Source organism: Camelus ferus, chromosome 26, assembly GCF_009834535.1.
Source record: "Camelus ferus isolate YT-003-E chromosome 26, BCGSAC_Cfer_1.0, whole genome shotgun sequence".
NCBI classification, from domain to species: domain Eukaryota; kingdom Metazoa; phylum Chordata; class Mammalia; order Artiodactyla; family Camelidae; genus Camelus; species Camelus ferus.
In genome coordinates this window covers 19034881-19060568 of record NC_045721.1, presented here as the reverse complement: position 1 = coordinate 19060568, position 25688 = coordinate 19034881, and the positions used below count along the sequence as shown (strand labels likewise).

General features: G+C 38.8%; 1 protein-coding gene across 1 annotated transcript in view; it reads left to right on the top strand.

Annotated features, from left to right (window-relative positions):
* TENM3 (teneurin transmembrane protein 3) overlaps window positions 1-25688 on the top strand; it is a 540843-nt gene that overhangs the window by 411256 nt on the left and 103899 nt on the right. Inside the window, 2 exon segments of the mRNA XM_032468497.1 lie at window positions 11669-11791; window positions 22209-22423. Of these exon segments, the coding sequence (XP_032324388.1) occupies window positions 11669-11791; window positions 22209-22423 (338 nt within the window).

The window sequence follows — 25688 nt, the reverse complement described above, 5'->3', positions numbered from 1 at the left end:
TGTTCCAAGAGAAATGTCTACACACAGAGGAGAGAAAAGACAAGTAACTGGCATATATAAGGTTAAAAAAAAAAGAGCTCGATATAGTGGCTGGGGATCTTAGGAATGAATTCAGCACAAAAATCTCCAAATTCCATTGAATCTCTATTTAAACAACAGCCTCATCCTAGAATAAAACAGATAAAATAAGATGCAAATGTATATAGACTCTTTTTAGTTTATTATTCCTACATAATCTTAGAATGTCCACAGACTACTCACGTCTTGCTTAAAATAAGATGGACTTCCTTAAAAATAAGATTCCACAGTTTCTTCTTTAGTGGCTTAGTAATACCGCACCAGGAGAGGAAGTGACCATTCATCCATCCATCCATCCATCATCCGTTTAACGTTTATTTATTGAGACACCATAACAGATACTGCAGTGAACACCATAACACAGTCCTTGCCCTCTTAGGGATTGTATCTTGGAGAATGCAAACACTGAGCACTTAATTATAATCATGTTGACTATTTGAAAAGGAGAAATCAATGTGAAAGACTAGGGTAGTGCATGAAAGGCAGAATTCGTTGAGTCTGAGCCTTAGAAAAAGGTTCTCCTGCGAGAACTAGACTAATAGCTAGGGTTATGTATTTTGACAAATGCTGACATAAGGACAAATTTTAAGTGTTACCACATAAACCTGAATGTGGCCCAAAAAATCAATTCTCAGGAATATTAAAACCTATACATTGTGATATAATAAAAGTAAAATCGAGATGTGCCTGAGAAAAAAACAGGATGATATTCATTGGTTTTCTTTGAGTTAGTCTACCTAGAACCCTTTTTGTAGTTCACGTCTTGAAGCGGAAAGAAATGTTACATTGGAAATTTGGGGTAACTAGATTTAAAATTGCCTCAGGAATTTATAGTCTGTTTCTGATTGTTTCTTTCCCTTAATTTTAGATAACATACGTGCATGCTTTAAGAATTTGATAAACGATACTCAGAAAATAGTTTTAAAACTGTTAAAAGAAATGATATCTCTGGGTTCTTGCCAAACATTCATGAGGACTCTGTTAATCTCTTTTGAAGATGTTTTTAAAACATGTGTTTCCTATATTTCAAAAGTTGCGTGGCGAGGGAGATCAGGTTGCTGTGCGCTTGATAAGAGGTGGGCCCCGTTCCATTTCCACTCTTGAGTTTGACCTGCAAGTGGAAAGAGGGGGAGGACACAGCTCAAGTGGTAGAGCACATGCTTCGCATGCATGAGGTCCTGGGCTCAAGCCTTGGCACCTCCGTTTGAAAAAATAATGATAAATAAATAAACCTAATAACGCCCCCCCCACCAAACTAAAGAAACAAAATAAAGTTGTAATCCTTCTAAAGAAACAAAAGCGGGAAGAGCATTACATTGAGACCCTTCCTTGAGCATTTTAAGCACACATCATACAGTGAATCTAAGAACAAGTATTTTTTTTTAACCTAGACCCACTTCTGTATAGTCCTATTTTGCTTTCTGAAAAAATATTCAGTGTTTTTAAAGATAAGAACTTCCAGGCTTTGCTTGAGCTGTTGGATTTCGTCACTGGTGACGTGTCCTGGTTTCCACAGCGGGTGGTCCTCCTGCCCGTCTCCCGGTGACTTGGTGCAGCCCCGAGCCTGGCACAGCGCTGGCCGGCTCTCTCCTCGAGTCTCTTCTTGCTGATACATCAGCCGCAGGCCGGCCCTTTGTCTCCCCCTCCGCTAGTGAGCTCCCCCCCCCCCCCCCCCCCCCCCCGCTCGCTCTCAGTAGGCCTCCTCCTGCCCCTAAGGGGGAGGGAGGCTTCCCCATATTGCCCCGCGCTTCCCCGGGCTGTAGAACGGTATCCAGGGGTTACCTGGACTGTTACTGCGTGTGATGCTAGAAGCTGATGCCCTTTGCTCAGAGGAAAACAAAAATGATCCCAGGACTTTCACATCTTGTAGATTTGTATTTGTTTTTCACAGGCATTTCCTTTTAATTATTTCCAATATCACAGTCAATTTAATTTCATTAAACATAGCGATTATTGAATAGCCCTCCTAAACACTGAATTCACAAAGAGTAAGACATAATCTTTACCACAATGATCTTACCATCTTATGTGGGAAAGTGCTGTCAAATTTGCATATCACGTTGCCATGTATTTTTAGCACGCTGGTCAGAAGCAGGGCCTCGAAGCAGTAAGATGTGAGTTTGTAGCCCTTGTGCATCACTGACGAGCTACGGGGTCTTGCGCGCAGCCCTTGACCCCAGTAAACCTGAGCTTCTCTCATCGGTGTGATTAGGATTAATAATAACGGAGCTCTGCGGAATATTTAGTAAAATAATTAATGTGCCTGTAAAATGTAAGTTAACTTTAGCTGCTATTAATGTTTTAGAACAACCTAGTAAACCAAATATTATTGGCCACAATTTTTAGAAAGCAAAACCTTAGGCTCAGGGAATCAGCAACCTGTCTAGCATTAAAACCAGTAAGTGTTTAAACAGGATCTTCTTCTGAGTCCAGAACTTTGCTCCACAATATCGCAGGACGCTGATTCTCGTAAGATGTAAGAATTGACAGGTGGTGCCTGGACAGGAGAATAAATGAGATTGTAGGGCAAAATGAGAAATGTGTTCCCTTTGGATTCTTACTGTGTTGTATCCTCTTATGTCATGAGGAAGGTCTCAGTAGTTGTCATGACACCTGTCCTTAATATTTCTTTCACAACTAAAGAACAGTTTTGCTGGCAGTAATTCCTATGTCATTTTAATAGCGTTGTTTACAGTTTACTGCATTTGTTCCTGTTGTTCCCTTCTATTGGTATTCAGAGATGCTGATTTTTCCTTTCACATAATGCTTTAAAATGCTACTATATTTGAAGTCAACAATCTCAAGGAAATACTAAATTAAATAATGTAAATGGAAAAATATTTATTTATAAAATAATAATACCAATATATAAAAGAATAATACTAGTAATACCAAATAATAATACTAAATTATTATTTATAAAAGAATAAATACTAACTACCATACAAGAAGGCTCATAATTGTATCATAAAGGTGATAAGTACATTTTAAAAACATATATGGATCATTGCTGAGGGGACGGAAAATGCTGCAGATCTTTACCATTGGGTCTTTTCATTTCTTTCTGGATCCTTACTCTTTTCATTAACTATACTTGTTTTACCAGGCTAAATACATGATGTGGTTAGTGAGACTTTGTGAGTTACACAGAATTTGTACACAAAACCAAACCATATTACTTCAGTCATTTCAGATCATCACAAATTTTACCATGATTTTTTATTTCTAGAGTAAAGATGTTTTTAGGTGCATTTTTCCTTCTTCAAAGAAATTCTTCATGATCGCAGAAGAGAATCACAGAGAGAAGCAATGCAAGTTTCAAGTGGGAAAGTGGGTCATTTATTTTTAGGAAGGGAGCCTGAGCCACCAAATGCAGAAGCACGTGGACAGTGAGAGCGTGTCTCCCAGGCATCAGAGATGACAACTTCCTCTGCATTTTATTTGAAATAAATCTCCACAAATGTCTCTTAACTCTCCATTTATCATGGTTAAGTTCATAACTGAGGGAAAGTGCTCTCCGAGGGAGCCCAAGTGAATGGGGAACAGCTGGAACCCTGGCTTCCTAAGCCCTTCTCCCTCGCTGCCTGACGGGCTGAGGCGGTCAGCGCAGCCTGGTGGGGCCTGTTGAACTGACTGTTGCCTCCGAGGTACCAGGGGTGGTGACGTGGATTCCACGTCACCGCTTCTCAGGCCACAGAACTTGGTAAGGCAGACACTGATGCTTCGTTGAGGAATGAGTGCTGAACAACAGACTGCTGGAGCGGGTTGTGTGGATTCCCGAAGGCTCACTGATTTTGTTAAAAGTCACCACTTAACCACGCCTAGGTGTGCACATGCGCACGCGCACATGCACACGCACACGCACACACTCCCGAATCGTATTTTCTCCCTCAGGTGTAACCTCTTCGGGGAGAAGTGGACTATTATGAAAGGGCTGTTTTGAAGGGGGTATTTTTCTGGTTTTGCCATATTTTAATATCCCAACCTTCATCTAAGTACCTCCATATCCCTAATAGTTGGATCTTTTAATCATGATAATTAAAGTGTCTTAAAATTTCAACGAGTTGTAATTTTCAGGTCTATTCCATGACTTTTCCCAAATACGTCAAAACAAGCCGAGGGAGAATTTTATGCTTAAGTAGGTCGTTAACAGCCATCCACGTTTGTTGCTTAAAAGCAGGATCTTAAACAACCAGTAAGGAAGAAAGGAATCCAGATGAAAATTGACTCAGCACAACAAGCCTTTGAATGATGAGGAGATCCGTGGGGTTTCAGTGGCGAAGCTGCTAATAACTGTCACTAATGAATCCTCTACTACAAACATTTCATGATAACAGCAAGCTCAGTATTTTGGCAAGCGGGGAATGGCCTATAAATCATGTAAATGATTTCATTCTGCATTCGGAATGTTCTTGGAAAAGGTCCTCTGACCATATTATTTAATGTTGACAACTGTTACCTCCAAGACTCTCTAGTTTATTGATCATGACTGGTCCCTTTGGGCAGTTCCTCATGACAGGGAACACTTTCTTCTTTCCATTCGATTGGAGAAGGGATGCGTCTTTCATCCAGAGAACAGAACCTGGAAACCAGAGGAAACGAACGAAACAGGAGGAAAGCAATCTGTTTTCGAAATCCTGCCTGAATTCCCCTGGTGACAAAAACAACAGCTTGATTTTCATAAGCCTCTGTCAGCTTCAGCATTGGCTGTCAGTGGGCAGCTGGAATTTCTATTTGCTAGCCAACATCCTTAAATGTATTACCCTGAATCTACACGTGGGAGACAGAAAAAAATGCGGTGAAATTTAGAAGTAGAATTTTTTAATATTATTATTTCTTAAAAAAAAAAAAAAAAAAGCACGAGTCTGGCAGAAACAAACTTACATAGCGGAATTGTTCTTTAGTCTCATCAAGACATTTTGATAGCCATTGTCATTCTACTTTCTCACTAATGACACAGTGCCAAGCAAGGATAGAAAGGCAACATACACAGCGTGGAAATGTAAGTGGGGGAGGGTGGAGCTCAGTGGTAGATCACATGGTTAGCATGCACGAGATCCTGGGTTCAATCCCCAGTACCTCCGTCAAAGTAAAAACTAACAGATAAATAAACCTAATTACTCCCCTCAAAAAATAAATAAATAAAGGGATCATCTCAGTCCCTGAAAAAAAAATTTTTAAAGAAATACAAAGTTCAGCAGTCATTTCCTTAGTTCCTTTCCCCTGTCCCCCCCCCCCCCGCCAAAAGCTGTTGGTTCATAAAGTCTGTGATTTCCAGTCTGTTATCTTACAAGGCTCAGAAAACCTTGCTACGTCATGTGTTAGTTCCTTTGAACATCAAACTATCCTCTAATTGGGATAATTCATTTTTTTTAATGACAGCTTGAGCACATATTCCTATGGAAGCTTTCAAAAGAACTGTTGATATTCAAATAACCATATTTGGGTCAGCAAGGTGTAGACTGTTGAAATAATATTAGCCTTAAAAGTTAATAACAAATAATAATGGGTTTGAATGCCAAATATGGCCTAACACATTCCATCAACATGTATATGAACACAGCGGGAAATGCAAAACAAAAGCTAATTTATGGAAAACTATGTATTCCTAATGACAGTTTAGACCAGTAGGGGTCCAAGTTACAAACTGCAGTCTTCATATGAGATGCTTTCATTTTATACTGAAAACTTGGTTGCATTCTGGAAGCATGTGTCAAATCAAATCATTGCCCTATATTTAAGAGTATTCCTTTTATTTTTTTTCTGTAAAATCTAATCATTGCACGTGTGCAACATGTATATTTATGTATCATGAAATTGAAACATAAAATGAAGAAAGTTTGCTTTCAAAACCCAAGATATCTAAGGAATTGTATGCATAAAATGATGGTTTGACCCCATGCAATTTTACTTTACTTTAAAATGAAAACGAAGTAACAACATTGGTATTCTAATATGTTGATACTGTATGATGCCAGATCTTTTTTTCCTATGCTCCATGATTTAGCTTAAATATTTATATTTTCAAGTACTGTATTGACATATCATAGAACGTAAATCTGGAAGAGACCTTGAAGATGAATGAGCGTAAACTCTTCAGATCTTTATATAAATGAGAGCTCTAAGCCTCAGACAGGCCCAGGGACTTGCCAAGGTTCCACAGCTCGTTAGAGCCAGAACTCAGACTTGGACCCAGGTCTCTTTTAGTATAAACTGAAGGCTTCACAAGATGCCACAGACAGTCTATGTTGAAAACTGCGTTCTTAGCTATAAAAGATGAGATTCTGATATTCGTTTCCTGCGACCTCTGATAACATGTTCTTAATACTTCTTTCTTGGAAAGATAATTTTGGGAAAATGGACCTCGGTGGATATGAGGTGACTTACAAGAAAGGGAAGCTGGAGACCTTAGCTTGCTGAGATGAACTCCCAAGTTTGGGGAGGCTAAATCAAACAAAATGGCAAGCACTTCCAGGATATTTTTTTTAGCTTCGTTTTTCTTACCAGCATCTGGTTCTCATATTAGCTTGTATTTTTGGTCTTTACAAGAACGTTTGCTTGATCTTGTAATAGTAAGTAGCATTTAGCCAATAGTAGCAGGCATGCTAAGCACTAGGCTCTAGGTTGCCAAAACCTCGGAGTGTGCTCTTCAGGGTTCTGGTGGCGCAAGCTGCGTTCGGGTTTCTGATGGCAAGGGTGCTCGCTTCTATGTTCACTTCACAACATCCCCTGTAATTTGCTCCAAGGTTCTGGCAGATTGCTGGACCGTGTCACCAGCTGTCGCCACCCCTCCTTCCCATCCAAATTTGGCAGTGTCTGAGGGCGCGGGCATGCCAGTGGAAATAATAGTAGCTGTGATAAGAACTTCAGTGGCATCGTCCCCAGAGACCAGATCAAAATTTGGCCCCTTTTCTCTCAACAAGGAACTAAAAATGGCACGGAATTTGCTCCTTGGTGGTGTATAATTTTATTTAATTACAACATTTTGGTTTCCAGTGTTCCACATGCTGGCTTTTAAGTATCAAACCAACATACATTGGTTAAAAACAATGGCATGCCCTTTTTTCTTTGGGGGGGAGGTGAGATAACTATCATACCATGGATTCCTTTCGTCTCCATCAGCCTTGAAAAATAAAAGGAGCGTATGCTATAATTTCTCTCACTCACATGGTCTTTGAGCCCGAAGGAGAATTTCTTCATAAAATTTCGCTGATAGATCTTTACCAGCATTTAGTCTCAAAATTATTTCAACTAATGAGGGTTTTTTTTCCCTTGACAATTAAAGAAAGAAAAAAAATAAGAGGCTATAGAATGAATGCTTTTGAATTGCATAAGAAATATTTTAATTTTAACTATCCTGAAGTTGGTTACAATCTAAGAATACCATGAAAAAAACTGAAAAGATGCAGTTTAGAGTAGACTGTTGGGCTGTTAGGAACACAGGTTGCAAAACTGATTGATGGTTTAACACCCATGTGAGTTATTCTAGAGTGGATGTCATGATAATGTTTTTTATCATTGACTTGGGTGAAAGTATAAAAAGTATGCTCATTCATTTTGTGGATGACAAATGTCAGATATTACAACTAATTTAAAAGGGTTTTGACTGGGAATCATCTTAGAAGTCTGTGTTCTGCCCTTGGGAAAAGGGAGGACTCATACTGGGTGCCTTCCAAGGCTATTCATGACTGCCACCAGGCTCAAATTCTCTGTTAGTCACCCCTGTTTCTCAGGAACCAGTTCAGCTAGAGAGAGGCAGACTCTAAGTTCAGCTCTAAGCAAAATATTGAAAAAGCTGAATTCCGTATTAAACTTTCCCCGTAACTATCCTCTCCCGTTTTTCCACAGCGCACATCCTCTACGTTTATTCCCTTTCTCCCCAAGCTCCTCTTTGTCCCGTCAACGTACCTGTTTTTTACCCTCTAGCTGCAAAGATCCGTTTCTGCTTCTCCTACAACCCCCGACTCCTTACACAACAGAAAGTAAATTTACTCAAATTAAAGATGGGATGTTTTAGGTAAAATAATACGAAGTGCTGTGGCCGTACAGAATACGTAGTAAGGCCAGAAAGACTTCAGGAAGAAATGTCATTTCAACTAGACTTTAAGGTGTTGGTGAGATTTCCTCAGACAGAGTTTGGGGGAGGCATCCCAGAAACCAGGGATTGTAAGGAACAAAGGCAGGGGACGGGGAAAATTAAGAGTATGATCTAGCAGGGAGCGGATAGCTCAGTGGTAGAGAGCATGCCTAGCATGCACGAGGTCCTGGGTTCAATACCCCGCACCTCCGTTTAAATAAATAAATAAATAATCTAATTCCCCCCAACAACAACAAAATAATAGTAAAAAAAAGACTATGATCTAAATTGTAGACAACCACATCCGATGAGCTAATGGGGTCTGTGGTGTATTTACCTGTTGTGCAACAGATCTCCAGAACTTTTTTCATCTTGCAAAACTGAAACTCTTACCCATTGCACAACAGCTCCCCATTACCGACACTCTCAGACCCTAGTAACCACCATTCTACTTTCTGCCTCTATGAATCTGACTACCCCGGATACCCCGTGTAAGTGGAATCAAACAGTATTTGTCTTTGTGTGTCCGGCTTATTTCGTTTAACATAATGCCCGCAAGGTTTCTTTTCGTTTTTGACCCTGAATCATATTTCATTGTATGCGTATGTAATGCAACATTTTCTTCATCGATTCTGCCATCAGTGGACATGTGGCTTGCTTCTACCTCTTGACTGTGTATAAAATAGATAAACATGGACCTACTGTTCAGCACAGGAAACTATATTCAATACCTTGTAATAAGCTATAATGGGAAGGAATCTGAAAAATAGATATATGTATGTATACGTATAACGGAATCACTTTGCTGTACACCTGGAACTAACTTTGTAAATCAACTACACTTAATAAAAACTAAAATTAAAAGAAAAAAATGACAGGAAGTGCCTTCTTACGGGTTCACCTCTGCTTTCCAGCCCAGACATGGAAGAGTTATCTTGTCTTGTCTTCTTTATTTACAGATGTATTTTATTTCACTAATTTTCCTTGCATTTGTCTGCCAGGATATCCCATGTGGTTTTATTATACCCAGTGCTCAGTGATTCCCGTAGCATTTTGTCTTTTATGAGTACGCTGCCTCCTCCTTCTCTTTCTCTCCCTCTTTCTTTGTCACTGTCTCTGTCTCTCCTTAACTTTGGAGTCAATCTCACTAGCACCTTGTATTTGTATAAAAATCTTAAGTTACACATGACAAGGGGCAAGAGCTGCACCAAAATACCAAACACCAACATTTTCAAAGTACGTAACAGCCTAAGACCAAACAACTTTTTGGTCTCTGTTTCCAATGCAGTGTTTAACAAGATACAGTATTACTTGTTATGGTTCTCATTATACGCCATCTTAAGTAGAACCGAAATCCCATTTTATTGAGATTTTTTTGTAATAAAAAATATATATAATAAAGCTGTTGCCCATCTGGCAAAAAATAAAATAGCTCTCCAAACCCAAACATGCCATTACTTTTTAACATTGACCTCTGTGCATGGTCCCACTAACTCTCCCTCCTCTTCAAAGTCTATTAAAACCCATAACGTGAACAAATGTATCATTTAAGAAGATTTTTTTATGTTACATAAAAGCTCACAATGATGATACATTATTTTGTGTAGAATCTTTGACCCTTCTGGGACATTTATCATTGCTACGCCAGAGTGAATCTGCACACTTTCCAAACCATATGCAGAACTAGCACCCATGATTTTATTCAAAAATTGCTGAAGTATCTGAAACCTTGAAAAATGTACGAATGTGATAAATGTTTAGAAAGCTTCTGACACTCTGCCACTCAAACACTACATAATTCAATGCAAAATGACATATGAAGTTATACCTCTTTAAAAGTTGACAATTTGTATATTGAAGAATTCTGTAACCTATGTCTTAATCCTTGAAAAAAAAATCAGACTTTAAAAGGAATTGCTGGAGAACTTGTAATTTAATCAGGGAGTATGAATATATACGTTTGTTACATACAAATTGTACAGGGTGGATGTAGCTATGTTTGGATCGACGTTTAGGATGATTTCATATCAGGTATTGGTAACCAAAGAATGTGAGACTGATGATAGAATGTCCCCAAACTGTTGACTCTTTGAAAAAAAAAAAAAAGTCAATTATATGCAGTGCTAGTGGACTTGCATTCAACTACTTTTCCTATAGTGGTACACTAAGGCCAGTCCTGAACTCGTTATTAATAACGTAACGTTCCATTCTTAGCCATTTACGCATTTGTTTTATATTTATTAACTTTTCCTTTAAATTACTATACTCTTATCCACCACAGTGTTGTCTGAGATTTTAAAACCTCAGAAAATAGAGTTCGTTTATTTGACGAGATACTTGGCGAGACACTGTCTGAGGCAAAGGAGACACGTGAATGAACGGTCTCGGGAGGGGTGTGTCACCCAGCCAGGGAGGGCTTCCCCAAGAAGTCGACGCCAACCGCCTGAGGGAAGGACAGGTGGATGGAGGGAGAGCACTGCAGACAGCAGGGACTGTTTATTGAGCGGTTCCGCGCTCTGGTCGGGCGACTCCAAGCGGTCCAGTAATCTAGAGTCCGTCTCGAGCAGATAAACAAAATACCTGCAAACGACAGACTAGCCTGCTAGGCGCCGGCCCTCCTTCATACACACTGGCCAGAAAGCCCCCATCGATTAAGTAAGGTAGGTGTAACCAGCCTCCTCTTGTAAGTAAACCTCATGTTTAACCATTTACATCATTTGTCCAAAGTTAAATCCTAGATTGAGATTGAACCCAAATCCAACCACATCTACAGCCCCTGCTGTTTGCACTGGGCCAGTTTAGTTTTGTTACTGTATATTGGCTATTTAATAAGGGCTTTCTTACTGAAATATAGTTCATTAACAGTGTTGTGTTACTTTGTGGCGTACAGCAGAGTGATTCAGTTATAAATATGTGTATATTCTTTTTCATATTCTTTTCCATTATAGGTTGTTACAAGCTATTGAATGCAGTTCCCCGTGCTGTACAGTAGGACCTTGTTGTTTATCTGTTTTATGTGTAGCAGTCTGTATCTGCAAATCCCAGACTCCTAACTTACCCCTCTCCTCCTCCTTTCCCCTTTGGTCATCAAAGTTTACCATGTAAATGTCTTCTTGGGAGAAATGTGCCACACGTGTGCAGGTGGCCCGTGGTCATGCAAGTTTGGCAGATGCCACTGTAGAGCTTGCTGCCACTTACTTCAATGGTGGTGAAGAGCAGGACTGGAACAAAGCGGAGCCAATAATGACTCTTTCCTGAGTTTCCTGGTACCAACGAACTGAGTTACAGCCACTCGTAATTCAAATGCTGCCTTGTTGCACCACGTTGCTACCTAAATTGCATTTGTGTGAGGACTGTCTGCTCTCTGATTGTTCTTACGCAATTATCCTTGGTATTTCAGAACATGGAAATGTTAACTTCACACGTGACTCTTGTTATAAACATGTGGTACCCTTCGCTATTGGCACTAGAAGCGGGAGACCTTTAACCAACTTGTGTTTTTTTTACCCCCAGCAATGCATCTCTTTGGCCTCAACTGGCAGTTACAGCAGACTGAAAATGACACGTTTGAGAACGGAAAAGTGAATTCTGACACCATGCCAACCAACACTGTATCGTTACCTTCTGGTGACAATGGTAAGAGAAAGACTTCTGTGTCCTGTGTTTTTCTTTGAACATCTCTTTTCCATAAATTTCTTTTTACCCGTGTTATATCAAGTTTTATATGGGAGAAGGAAAAGGTTTTGGAATTACAAATATTAATCTTTTAATGAGTGGCTTTTATTCATTTCCTTTAAAGATTGAAAATTCACATTATTATAAGAATAGTATAGTGTGCTGCCTTCTGATTCGATGACTGGGTTTTTCCTTCCTGCAAATGTGCATTTCATTTTATTTTTAGTCTGTAAGTAGGTTATAATTCAGTGTATCATCGCTTACATTACCATGTATATGTTGAGCTTTCTTCATTCAGCTAGTGTGTGGAGTTGGAACACTATCTTCATTTTGTTATAAAAGCTTTTTCATGTAAAACATTAAAGGATTATAATTTATTATTGACCTTTCCTCTGCTTGTCCTTTCTCTAAACCTTCAAGAGTATGCACTTTGAGCCAACAGACTTTCAAGTCAATTGGCTGTGAATTTAAAAATGGAATTTAAGAGGTTAAAGAATGCTGTATTTCATTTTTTTCCATATAAACACCCAGAGAAGTGTGTACACACATATGCGTGTTTATATTATGTATCTGTCTATTTTTTTATACGTGCATGTGCTTGTATGTATGTCTTGGCATTTGGCATCCTCTGACTTTTTGCAGAATGTCGTAATACTTTATATCTCAAAGCAACTAGATCAAGATACCTTTTTCTGTCACATAAGAAATATATTGTTTGCCTTGAAGCATTTCCCTAGCATTTCTTCCTCTTTTTTTCAATCTAGTGTATTTTTGTTCTGCTTTGGCCTCAAGAATGTTCATTCTCGTGTGGCTAGTTTCTTCGCCAGACTAGAAAAAAGTGATTATATGTTTATATGTAATGTATGTTTTTATATTTATATTTATGCTGCTATTTTACACATACTGTAACTAATGCTGTGACTAATGCTTTTCCCTTTTTTTTTTTTTTTTTTTTTTGGTTCTTTGCTTTTCCATCTCCTGTTTTATTTTAACAGTAATACATTATGATACTCCTCTTCCTTCCTGGGGAGGCTGAAGGATTTTTTTTTTTTTTTTGAGACATTAGGTTTTCATAATAGTAATAAATACCACCACCCCCATCCCTGTATGGAATCTTTTGATACAAAGTCCTCTGTGTTCCCAAAAACTCTAATCTGGTGACTGATGACAGTGACCATGGAAGTCACTGCACAGTGGATTAAAGAGGAGTGAAGAAAAGCTTTCCTAATTAAAACTGTTGGTGGGAAATTTCAATTAAGTGAAATATAATTACTTGAAACAACTGTTTAATTTTTTTATGCACTGATAACACATATATGAACAGATCCAATAACTGCACCGAAATTAAGAGTATTTATTTTTGGTTTATAGAGATTGAAATTTAGACTGTCTTTTAAAGCGGATGGTTTCCGTGAAAATGGTCAAATGGCACTTCGTAACCACACATTCAGGGAGCTTTTTTACAGACTGAAGAGAAAAATGCTTATTGTAGGTGTTTATTTTACAACTTTTATTATGATGAAAATGAAAATAGAGTGTGGCTGATTACTGTCACAGGACTGGAAAAGTAGGAGACTGAGAAAGCTCTGGATTTGGAGACACCCCACCCCCACCCACCCCCAGCCTCAGTGCTGGTTCCTGGCATTTTCTACTCTGTTTTGTTGTATTTCCCAATTACAACAAATGCTAGTTGAAATTGATGTGGATAATTTTGCAACTGACAAAGGATGGTGGCCCACAGTTTCAAAAACATGGCTCCGAAAGTCCCCGCGTGACCACAGAACGCCCTGGGGACGGTTGATGCTCTGGTGGAGCAGCTGTGTCCCGTGTCGGGGAAGGACCGCCTTCCTAGCCGCCCGCATAAGGGGAAGCTCACTGACGCCCCAGACGGAGTTACATGTCCTGGGGAAGGACCCACCCTGCAGCCTGCCAGCTGAACTGGGGGGTTTGTCAAAATTTCTCTTTTTGGAAAGAAGGCTGTCTCGGGGCTCAGGCTTTGTCCAAAGTGTGATCTAAAATATAGTCACTTGTCTTTATTATTTTTCAAGTAGCCCAAAAAACCCTAACTTTTAAGGAATTTTTATGTTCATTTTTGCAAGTAAAGGTTCTCAGCGTGTATATCTCTTAAATACTTGCAGACTTGGAGAGCCGAGGGCAAGGCAGTGGGGGTCTATTTGCGAGAAGGGAAGTACCTTAAAAACAATGGCTCTTAAGGATCCATGATGAACTGGCAGAGTCCATGCACCCTCATCCTACTTCAGAGAAGCAGATCACATCGTCTCTTTAGAAATTCTAGGAGATTCCACCCCTTAAGAAAGCCTTGCAGTTCTCAGTGACGCTCACTGGGAGAATTAACTGTGCTCAGCATAATGGGGAAACAACTCCACAGCTTCTAAATGCAGTAGTCTTATTTATGCAGTCCTCTTTTGTTCTTATTTTATAATTGCAATCATGGTGCCAAGGTTTCAGTAAACTCGCTTGGTTTTAAGTTAATACTGAGCTAAAGCTGCAAAATGGTATTTAGTATTTAAAAGAAGAACTGTCTATTACCTGCCATGATTCTTCCCTGATTATTCCTGAGACCTTCTTTGACTCCAGATTTTAGAGATGAGCTGTCAGAAGTGTGGGGTCTGTTTTTCCACCTCTCTGCCACAAGTGCTCAGCACAGTTACAGGCAGGCAAGGTGCTCACAAGTATTCGTCCAATGAATGAATAAAAGTACGATGACTAAACGCTATAAAGTATATAAAGGGCCCAACACACTGCCTTGCACAGACTATACACACAGCAAATGTTGGTACAGTACAGTGTGGTTAAGGATTGGAGTTGTGCCATTGGTTGTGAGTGGTTTAAGTAAATTACCTTCTTTAACCTCCTGTTTCTTCATAGAGTAGTAATGAGGTTTAAATCAGATAATGCTTGTAGGATGCCAAGCAGGGATTGGAACATGGTAAGTAGTTGACACATGTCAGTAACTATGAGTTCACTCTTTTTGCTTTTTGCTTTTTTTTTTTTTTTTTTTTTTTGCAATTCAAGATTGTGTACTTGTATTTGTAGCAAAATCAAAGTATCCTCTAAAGGAATGATAGAAATACCTGTCTTTAGTTATTTGTGTTTTTAATTGTTTGGATTTTATGAAAGGAATCTATTCCTTAGTCCTCCTTTGAATGCATAGTGTTTGTCATTCTGTGTTTGTTTATTGAGCATGTATTATGTGCCGTGCACAGAGCACCGTTCTGAGAATACAGCATTGAGCAAAAGAGACAGTCACAGTTGTTGTTCCCAGAGCTTGTGGATTGCAAGGGAAGACAGGATTCAAGCGAGCAATTCCAATGAATTAGAAAATGCACAACAGGGAAAAGTAGAGGATACCGTGGCAGGACATTTCACACTAGCTGTATTTGAAAGGAGCGAAAAGACAAATGCTAAAATTTCGCATAGGATAATTTGGGATAATATAAGACAAGATGAAAGGCCATCAATTTTGCTTAGGATAACTCTGGCAAAGGACTCCAGGAAAAAAAGAAAGACAGAGAGAGGAAGAGAGACAGGGAGGGAAGAAAGGAGGGAGGGAGGGAGAGAGGGAGGGAGGAAGGAAGGAAGGAAGGAAGGAAGGAAGGAAGGAAGGAAGGAAGGAAGAATTCCTTTGTACAGACTTCCAGTTTTAAAATAAATAAGTCGTGGGATGCAATTACTGCATGGTGACCAGAGTTGATAATAACTCTGCATTGTATATTTGGAAGTTGTGAGAGAGTAGATCTTAAAAGTTCTCATCACACGCACAAAAAAGTTGTGACTATGTTCAGTAGACTTATTGTGGTGGTCGTTTCACAACATACCCAAATACAGAGTCGTGCTGTACGTCTGAAACTAATACAGTGTTGTATGTCAGTTATAGCAACAAAATAAATAAAACCTGCGTTTGTATTGAGTACAGATTGGAAACCTCCACGTGCGTGATTCATCCCCTTTGAACAAAATAATTCAAATTGCTTTGAAATGTTAACATTAGTGTTCATCATGTGTGAATTTCCTCCAGTACTAGACAGTTTCAGAGAATTAGATTTCATGGCAAGTGACAGACTGCCTGTGAATTAAGGAAATGAAACCAACCGGCTGGAAGAGCACTGCGCTGTACTCGGTGTTGTGTGCGGTGTTTACGTCGGTCGTCGCATTACGTAATATTCCTTAATTAGGGGCTGTATTGATTCCGCCCATTACGCTACCTCTGCTAGGTAATGTTTTAATTCACTTAGTTTGTGATATAACACCCTGTATCCACAATGCTAAGTTATGGCGTGTGGTTGTTTATAAAAAGATATGTTCTCTCGGAGATCTCAAAGTCAGGGTATGAATCCAAGGTTAGGTCATAGAACTGGAGGGTGGGCTATTGATCGTCTATAAATGCCCAGCCTTGCTTCCTGATGCCTTAATTATTAGGGCCTCCGTGGGCCTGGAGATGATATTATCATTATCCTCTTCAACAGTCGAGTTAGACGTTTCACAGTTGGATTTATTTTCCGCCTTTCCATTTTAATCATTACAGGCTGGTTTACTCGCATCATGTGCAGGCAGCAAATTCGTGAATCTATGACCAAAAAAATGTATTTTTTAACTTTCGGGGGTTTTGTGATGTCACAAAATAATCTTCAAACATATACTAAACCTCCTAATTACCGGCATGATTTTAAATCCTACTCTATTTTGTCCTTTTAACATCTAAGGTTGGTAAACTGTTATTTATAAAATATCTCAGAGTACAAAGTCCTTTTTTTAAGGCATTATCTGAAAAACTCCACCTTACTGAAGTGTTTTCATATAAACTGGGTTTCACATAAGAAGGCGAGGAATTACAACAGCTCTGTGTACTCAGTCTCTGTACGTTCTCACACTCTGACAAATGTATTTTAAGACATTAAGACTTGTGACACATACTAACTGATGAAAGGAAAAATCACAGTTAGTAGGTGAAAAGACAGCGAGTGGCTCCCACATTCAGTCTCAACAGGACAGGTTGAAAAAAAAATCTTCAAGATGATACTTTATTGTGTTTGAAGACGTGGTACATCTCGCTCTTACTGTGAAGGCTTTAATTGGTTTGATTCCTAACCCCCACGCTTTGAGTTTAGAATAACGACAGGGCACTCTGTTCCCTGTCTATTTTTCCCTCCATCTTTCCTCCTTTTTCTCTTAGTAAAACCTACAGACAGCCTTAGTTTTCCTATGATCATTCCCAGGTTCAGAGTCTAGGGGCTTAAGAATGGAGTGATCTCAGTAAGGGAGGGTGGAGACCGCTAACACTGGCCCTTCTTTTATTTCCTCTGAAGCCAAAGTTGTCTGGAATTCAGGACATGATGAAAGACATCTGTTTCCAGGCTTTTATGTAAGAGGACTGATGAGCTTCAGAGGAAAGGCTTGTCCAAGTATTTACAAGTTTATCAAACGGTGTCAATGGCTCCCTGACTTCCAGGTGTGTTTACAGTCAATAAAGAGCATTTGAAAATGCTAACAGAAATGACCATGCTCGACTTGGCCAAATTAGAGAAGGGCCATGACTTGAAAAGCGACAGTGCAGAATTTAAAAAGACAAAGCCCCTTCACAAAACTCTAGTCTCCTGACACTCCTTTTTAGCAGGAATGTGGTACTCACCTTAGCTGCCCATTCGGTGGACTTAAGCAGAGAAAAATCTCTACCTCACTGATTATAATGAGGATCAGGTTCTGTATCTACCTTTCAGAAAAGACACATTCTGAGACTTTAATTCAAAATAAATCCATTCTAAACAGTATAACAATTTGAAGCAAATAGATGTTGATAGGCACTTTTCCTGGGAAAAGCCAGAACAGATCAGTGACCTTCAAACTATTTTCTTCTTGTGCCTCTAAAACAAAATATACAAATTTATATACAAATTTATATAGAAATTTAAATGAATATTTTTTCCTGCACCTATAATACTCAAGTGTTTTTAAAAATCTGTTTTCTTCTATACTGAATTTTGCTTACAATTATCACTTATACATATTTGGCTGAAATCTACCTAATTATTATATAAATATGTTAAACATTTTGATAATTCTTAAATATAAAAAGTGAAAATGTATTAGAAGTACCTCTGAGTGAGATGAAAGAGGACTTTTTCAAATAGCTTATGTATTCATTGATGAACATGACATTCGAAGAGCAGAGCAAGGTTCAGGATCAATTCTATTCCTGTTTTCCTTTTTTTTTTTTTTATAAGTATAAACATAAAAAAAAGCTCACTACAAAATAAGCAGATGGGAATGGAAGGATTTTTTTAGAACGATGCTATTCAATTATCTGAAATCTTTATTAGTCATATGTTAAAAATCACATTGTGATCTGTTTCCAAAAACTGCATTTGGTGGTCTGTAAGCTTTCAATCCCATCACATTTCTTCAGTTTTATTGAAAGCAAAGAATTGGCAACTACCTACTTTCGAAAAGAATCGTAAGCAGTTTTCCGAAAAGGCTTTACCAAGGCTTCGCAAAATACATACCACTAATGACAGTCTCATTCTTTCACATAGCGGTACTTTATCTGATATGTGCAGAACGGGTGGTAAATGGAACTGTTGTTCATTTGTATTCACCTTTGTTACAATCTTTTTGAATGCTTTTATCATACATGCTTTCAATATCTCTATTTAATTGGCTCAATTTATGAGAAACACCCACTATATAATTTGCTGGCATGGCTAGTATCATTAAAAATCAGACTTAGACTTTCTGTCAGAAACTTTCTGCCTGACTTATTTTTTCAGTTCAAATAAATTGATATTCATTCCACCACAACCATCTCAGTTTAGAATTCCTCCGCTAGGTAGGCAGTAGAGAGATGGGCGAAGCCCAAATCCTTGCTAGGAGTTTGACAACTGGATTAACCAAGGCATCACTCCCTTCAGTATCTCTTGCTTTACTGATGTTTTCTTTGCAGTCAGGAAACTCCTCTGCAGGAGAAAGGCATTCAGAGACAATAGTTGGGGGTGGTGGTGAGGGAATGAAATAAAAATGTTCTTCCTCCCTCTTAATACGTCAGATTTAAAAACCCACCAACCGTCTTAAATACTCCATTTCTTTACTTCACCGCACTTTGCCCTTGATAGAGATACACGTAAGACAGGAAAAACACTGAAGCCCTACCTTTGGTGTGTGGTGTCTTGACTAAAGGAGGCTTTAATCACTAAAAATACTTTCAGTTTTGCCTCTGACACAGTGGAAACTTTATGCTCTGAGACAATGTGTCAAAATAAGATGGATGTGTGAAAGGTGTGCCTGTCTGATGTAAAGGAAGTCTTCGTATGGAAATGGCTGGGGTTCTGGAGGTTAATCCCCAGAGGACAGTCCACGCCTTCTTCCTCACCGGGGTCTTCACCTTCCTCAGAGGTCTGACTCCTCTTGTTTGAAGACTCCTGGATTAAGTGTCCTCCAGGGGCACTGGAACTCAGAGTATTTTATCTCTGGGTGTAGGGTTATATTTTTATCTTTTTATTTATATATTCTAATTTTGCCAAAATGAAGATGTATTAATATCATAGGATAAATATTTTAAATTTCAATGAATGATGCACGACTTATAATCTATGAGCTGATATATGAAAAATTGCAATGATTACTATAACCCGATTTTGAACTTTAATTTTCTAGAGTATTTTACATCAGTAGATTAGTTCAACAAAAACAGACCTGACAGGTGAAGGGTTGTTAGCTGCCTGATTACGGACATCAGGGAAAGAGAGGACATGAAGCTGTGAATAATGGCTTTTTATTAAGCTTTCTTACATAGGCTCCCTCCTGCCTCAGACCTGGGGTATTGCAACTATATCCCAACATCCTCTCTCCACTTCCGGGCTTCCCACAATACTGCGTTTTAATGTCCTTGAAACAATGACTTCATTTCACCTTTCACCTGATGAGAACCTTTAATGGGTCTCCATTTAGCTACAGCGGTCCTTTGCACCTGCTGGTGCCTGTGTCGTTTCGGATGCAGGAGTCCCAGTAAAAAACAATTCCAACACTTACTAGTAACGCACTCTCCCTCCAACTTCACACTTCCCTGTAACTGGGATTTGCTGTGAATTACTCTAGACCCTGCTGGCCATAACCTTCGGTGTCTGCCAGAAACATCTGTGATCACAAGGCATGTTCCTCTCTAAGCTTGGATTCTGTTTCTCCTGATCTCTCACACACACACCACCCCCCAGGAAGCAGATAAGTGCCTGTGTGGCTCTTGAAGCATCATTTACCCACATCCAACCTATTTCGAGTACCTATTTTTAAACCATGCCATAGATTATATGTGTAGTGATGTAGTAACATAACATAATGCTTACATAAGTATGTCTGTCTCCAGGTGCATACATGTATACCTCCATTCAGGAAGAGGGGCGGCATCATGCTCTTTGATAAAGCTGAAAATACAAAAATTCGCAAACATGAAGTAGAAAGGCCAGACCCTTTAGCCTGGCATTCAGGGGCCTCCGTGACCTGATACCATTTTTCCTTTTCCAGTCTTACCTCCCATGACCCCATGCCGAGCCCATTGTCCGCCATTCATTTAATGCCTACTGAGAGCCAAACGCCGTATGCAGAATACGGCATGTCGTCCTTCCAGTACTCCTGTGATTGCGTTATTACTCGGCCTGTTGTACCGATGAAGTTTAGTATCAGAGGTTCAGTATATTCCTTCAGATCACTCAGCTAGTTAGTGACAGAGCCAGGATTCAAACCCAGAACCAGACTGTCTCAAAGCCAGTTTTCTTAACTTCTTTTCTAGTCAGATGGCTCTGTCTGCTCACCATCACCTTCACACACGTTCAGTTCCTCTGCTGTGGTTTTAATTACGATGTTTGCCCCAACTCAGCAACCTTTTCCTACCTGCAAAGTTTAGCTCAGCACTTACCCACCTCTGTGAAATCTTTCCATCTCCAGCCTTCAGTGATAGCACTCCTCTCTGACCTTTAAACCATATGTTGCTTTAATTGTCATTTAATGTATAACTTTGTAGATGTTGTCTTCCCAACCAGGTAGTTAGCTGGAATGGCAGGAGCCATTGAAGCCAGATCAGATAATCTCCAAGCTGCTATTAAGTTTATATTTCTTATCAAACACTCAAAAATGAACTCAGTGTTAAATTAACAACCTTTCCTAGACAGAAGAGTCCCTCCTCTGTCATTTGCAGTTCACAGCTCTCTGAGCTGAAACTAAGTCCTCCAAATTTTGAATTAAGTTCTTCTCTGGAGGCTGTTGTACAATAAATATTATATAACATCTGAATTAATGTTCAGATCAATGTTTTTAAGAAGACAAAAATCAGTAGTAAGTGAACTTTGTGATTTTCAGAAGATTGAGTTGGTAAGAGGATAATTTGCCCATTTTCATTCTGTTCCTTCGCCTTCATGGACCCTTTCCGTGAAATAGGACACAGTGTGGTTTTGTGTCCATTTAAGGCAAACTGTAAAACCTTCTCGCTCACTAACCCCCTCGGAATGAGAACGAACCTTAACAAAGAGGGAAGGAGGGGAACACATACCAAAATAGAGGACTCTTGGATCTGCTCCCTAAAACCTGGCCACGAAGTAAGGAAGGCGGTGGACTCTAAGAGGGAGCGGAGACATTTTGTTCTCAACATGTTGAAGGTCACCGAGAGGGGTAATACAAGTATGCGTAAGGCTTACGGTGAATCTGAGATAAGCATCAAAAGAAAGAGGTGAAGTTGCGGCAGCTTACCTTAAGAGCTTTGTGAGAATTTAAACTTGCCCCTCCTTGCCTTCCCCTCGTAATGTCCCCACTGCCCCCTCTCCACCACCCTTCCAGCATCTGGCTTTCCATCCATTCTCTACCGTTTGGAGGGAACTGCACGAATCAGTGCCACTGATTGTTTTTGTTGTTTGCTTAAGGATTGACTTAGAAATCTCCACAATCCCTTCTGCCTTAACTTACACTTTGCAGGGTTATGGTATATCGAGAATGACTGATAAGTACCAGCCTTAATCTCTCCCAAGAAATAACAACACATACAATTTGTAAGATAATTATGTTTCAGGCGATCAAGAAAGACTGCAGGTGTGAAAACAGGTTCAGTAATAAGCATACCTTGGGGGGAAGTAAAACGATTTTGACTTAAATATCTTAAAGGATGGGCTAAATCAGAATTAGTTGAACAGTATCTAACTAAAAAAAAAAAAAACCCTTTTAAAGGGAAAATTAGAAATAAACAAGAGCATTTTATTTATTAGAAGAAGGTGACATTTCTGAGCATTTAAGCAAAAAGAACTTTTCAGTAGTCAGAAAGCTGTTTGGTTTTTGGTTTGGTTTCTTTTTGATGTTTTGTTCTTTTTCGATGGCTCTCTTCCAGGAAAATTCGGCGGATTTACACAAGAAAATAACACCATAGATTCTGGAGAACTTGATGTTGGCCGAAGAGCAATTCAAGAGGTCCCTCCCGGGATCTTCTGGAGATCACAGCTCTTTATCGACCAGCCACAGTTTCTTAAGTTCAATATCTCTCTTCAGAAGGATGCATTGATTGGAGTGTATGGCCGAAAAGGCTTGCCACCCTCCCATACCCAGGTAGGCTCTGTTACCAATACAATGAAAGCTGCTAGTTTGCATTTTTCAAGTCATTCTGTTTCTTAAGTTCAGCTGTTTAACTGTTTGACCCCTTTTGTATTGATCTCTTACAGTGAAAAGAATTTTGAATGTACTTTACCTTGAGGTTTTTAATTTAGTAGGAAGAACCGCATTTTCTTCCTGATTTGCTTTAATCTTTATTGATTGATGAAAATGTGCAACATTTGAGAGTAACCTAATGAATATTGAACATCATCTGAGTACGCGGTGAAACATCATGGGCTTTCCAAGTGTTTTATAAGGATTCTATGATGATTTCCAAAGAGCATCCTCCTTTCATGTAATAGACACATAACATTTTCATCTCAGAAGTACTCATTCTGTTGAAAATGAATCGTATACTTTTTTACTTTATGTCAGATTTACTCTTTGTAAAGAAGTGATGGGAACATACACATATGTATGATGGTATGAACTTTATCAACTCAAGCCATGACTCCTCGTCTGCATGTGACGGTCACTGAAATTCAGGGGTAGAAGAGCTCTCACAGATAACCAAGGATGATCACGTTAGTGTGGGACTCAGAACAATTCAAATATCCCAATTTCATTGATTCAGAGAGCTTTGAAGTCAGTTTGCTTTCATGAAAATCACCTCACAGCTGTCGCAGACTGATACTCCCACTGACTTTTTCAGAATCTGATACTGGCTTACGGTGTGTACATTAGAAATTGTGCTTTAAAGAGGTCCCATTATGTCTCAGAGAAACTATTTAAATTACCTGCCACAAAATTGGAGCCCAGACTTTTCCCCAAAACAAGAATTCCAAAAAAATGTAATAGATGGTTAATTTAAACGGTCAATTAGATGAGCTTAAAGTTATGCTTGAAAATCAGTTTATTTACCCATGGAATTTCATGCTGATTTTAATTTGACTTATAAAATGAGGACCTGAGGAGTTTCCTGTTTGCTTTATATTATGTAATTTTGTGAGAAATGTGTTTCCTATAACCTCAGAATATAAAGTATAAAGAAAAATTGACCTATACACTAATAAAAAAAAATTTTTTTTAAGATGAGTAAGGAAATTTGAACATGCTTTCTCTCATGTCATGAATCAAGAAAGTTTCATCCACGTATGTGAATTTTACAGCTAGCTGTGAATTTTTTGAATGTTATGCTTTAGTGTATTTATTTTTCTGACTTAATACTTTTCATATCTACCTTATTAAAGTAATCCCTTTAATCCTGACATATCAAATACCTCTAATTGTGTACTGCTAATGTCCAATTTTAAATTTTAGATTATGATGGCATTTAACTGTAGTTCATGCTATAAGTGACTAAGATGTAATAAGCAGGTTTTCTTAACTAGGAGCAGCCCTGTATGACTTCAGTTTTACCAGACAGATCCCATTTAGTAGAGAGAGCAATGGTCCAGCGAAATAGAAAAGTTATTTTTCCATTGGAATCACATACATGATTAAATTATTTTTGTACAACTCAAGAAACAGACCTTTGACTAAGTACAACAGCAAGCATGTAACCTATAAATTTGAAAAAATAATTTCAGAAAAAATTAGCTAAGACACTGGGCTTTATTAAGGTTTATTTAAAGATGTAGGGTTGACTTTTTGCAAGCTATCTATACCACGTAAGACTAGGGAAATAAAAGGTGTAGTTTCAGGTTTTCTCATAATTCTTCTGGTATTTAAACACAATGTACGTGATATCCACTTTTCTTTTCTACCACAATATATGTGTTTAAGCAGGTTATGCCTTTTCTTAAGCTCCACAGTTATTAGATCCTGGTTTATTCAGGATCAGCAGAGCAAACAGCTGTTTCTGAGTTCAGTGTTTAAACATGAAATATGCTATAAAGCAGCCCAAATTGAACATTTCTCTGTTTCTGGGGAACGTTAAATAAATCAACCTGAAATAATTAAAATTGTCCAACCATTCAGAATAATCGCTTGAGTTTTGAAAGTCTTTGTGACCCTTTATAAAACTGTCCGTATGACTGTTGCCAAGGAATCAATCGGCTTTCTTCTCCCTCATGCCCAATTCATTCTCCTGGACAGTTAGAAGCCTAAGGAAGCAATTTACTGCTTTACAGTCAGTAGTGTACTGTATCATTTATGTACATCTGTATGAAGGCTATTGTCGATTGGGAGTTGGAAACCTGGGTTCTGAGCACACACCCCTGCCACTCTTTGACCTTGTGACCTTGAACAAATCATTTAACTTCTCTGTGCCTCAGTGTCTATCTGTAAAATGAGAGAGTTGGAACACGTGATCTCTAAAATTGCTTCCTTCTCTGTGTCGGTGATTTACAGCAAGGCTGTACCACCACCAAAAGTCAACTTATGAGAGCTGTTAAGTATTCCTAGATTCTGAGTGCTCATCATTTTAATAACTGAATGGAGCTAAGCTTATGGGTAGTCTGTTTAGAAAGGAACCACCAAGATACCTTTATCAAGTGTAAGCTTGTCTCTTGATTGCTCCCCCAAGGTGGTGAGAATGAATTTTGTCGTATCACATAAGATTCTAAGACTTGTCTGTGCAAAAACACTGTATCTCCATCTCATGAATAGATATTACAGAGCTACACTGGTGTTTGTCCATAAGTGATTACACCCTAAGAACAAAGGTTATTAAACTTCTATTCCATGTAAGTTGTTTCCTTTTCACAGAGATGGCCTTAGCGTTAAATAAGGAATTTATCTATAGGAATTTGAATGACCCTCCAGAGGTCATGTGTGAAATGCCCCCACAGGGGAGTCTGGAACTCGGTAGATACTCACAACCATCAGCTATTCCCCACCGCCAACATCCTGTCCACCACTCCAGCCTTATTTTATTGTTCTCAGTGTGATGCAAATGGTGATTCTATGATAAAAATGACCATTGATAGGTCTTTCAAGCCCTATCAAAATTCAAATTTTCCCCCCTTTCACTTTTCCAGTTACTGTTTATGTAAGGGGAGAAAAATGTTTATATGCAATGGGACCATTAAAAAACAACTCCTTTGTCTTGTCTTTTTGCCATGCTGATGCAAATATTTAAATCTGATGAGAAAATGGATGGTTTCTTTGAGATAGAGGCACCTTTCAAAAGTGCTGAATTAATTTCCTCTGATAGTTTTGGAATACAATTCCAGTGAAATGTTTGCAGTTCACATCTCCACACCCACCATTATGTTCATCCTGTGAAAGATACATGAAAAAACTGTTCAAATGTTAATCACTTTATACATTGTTTGTG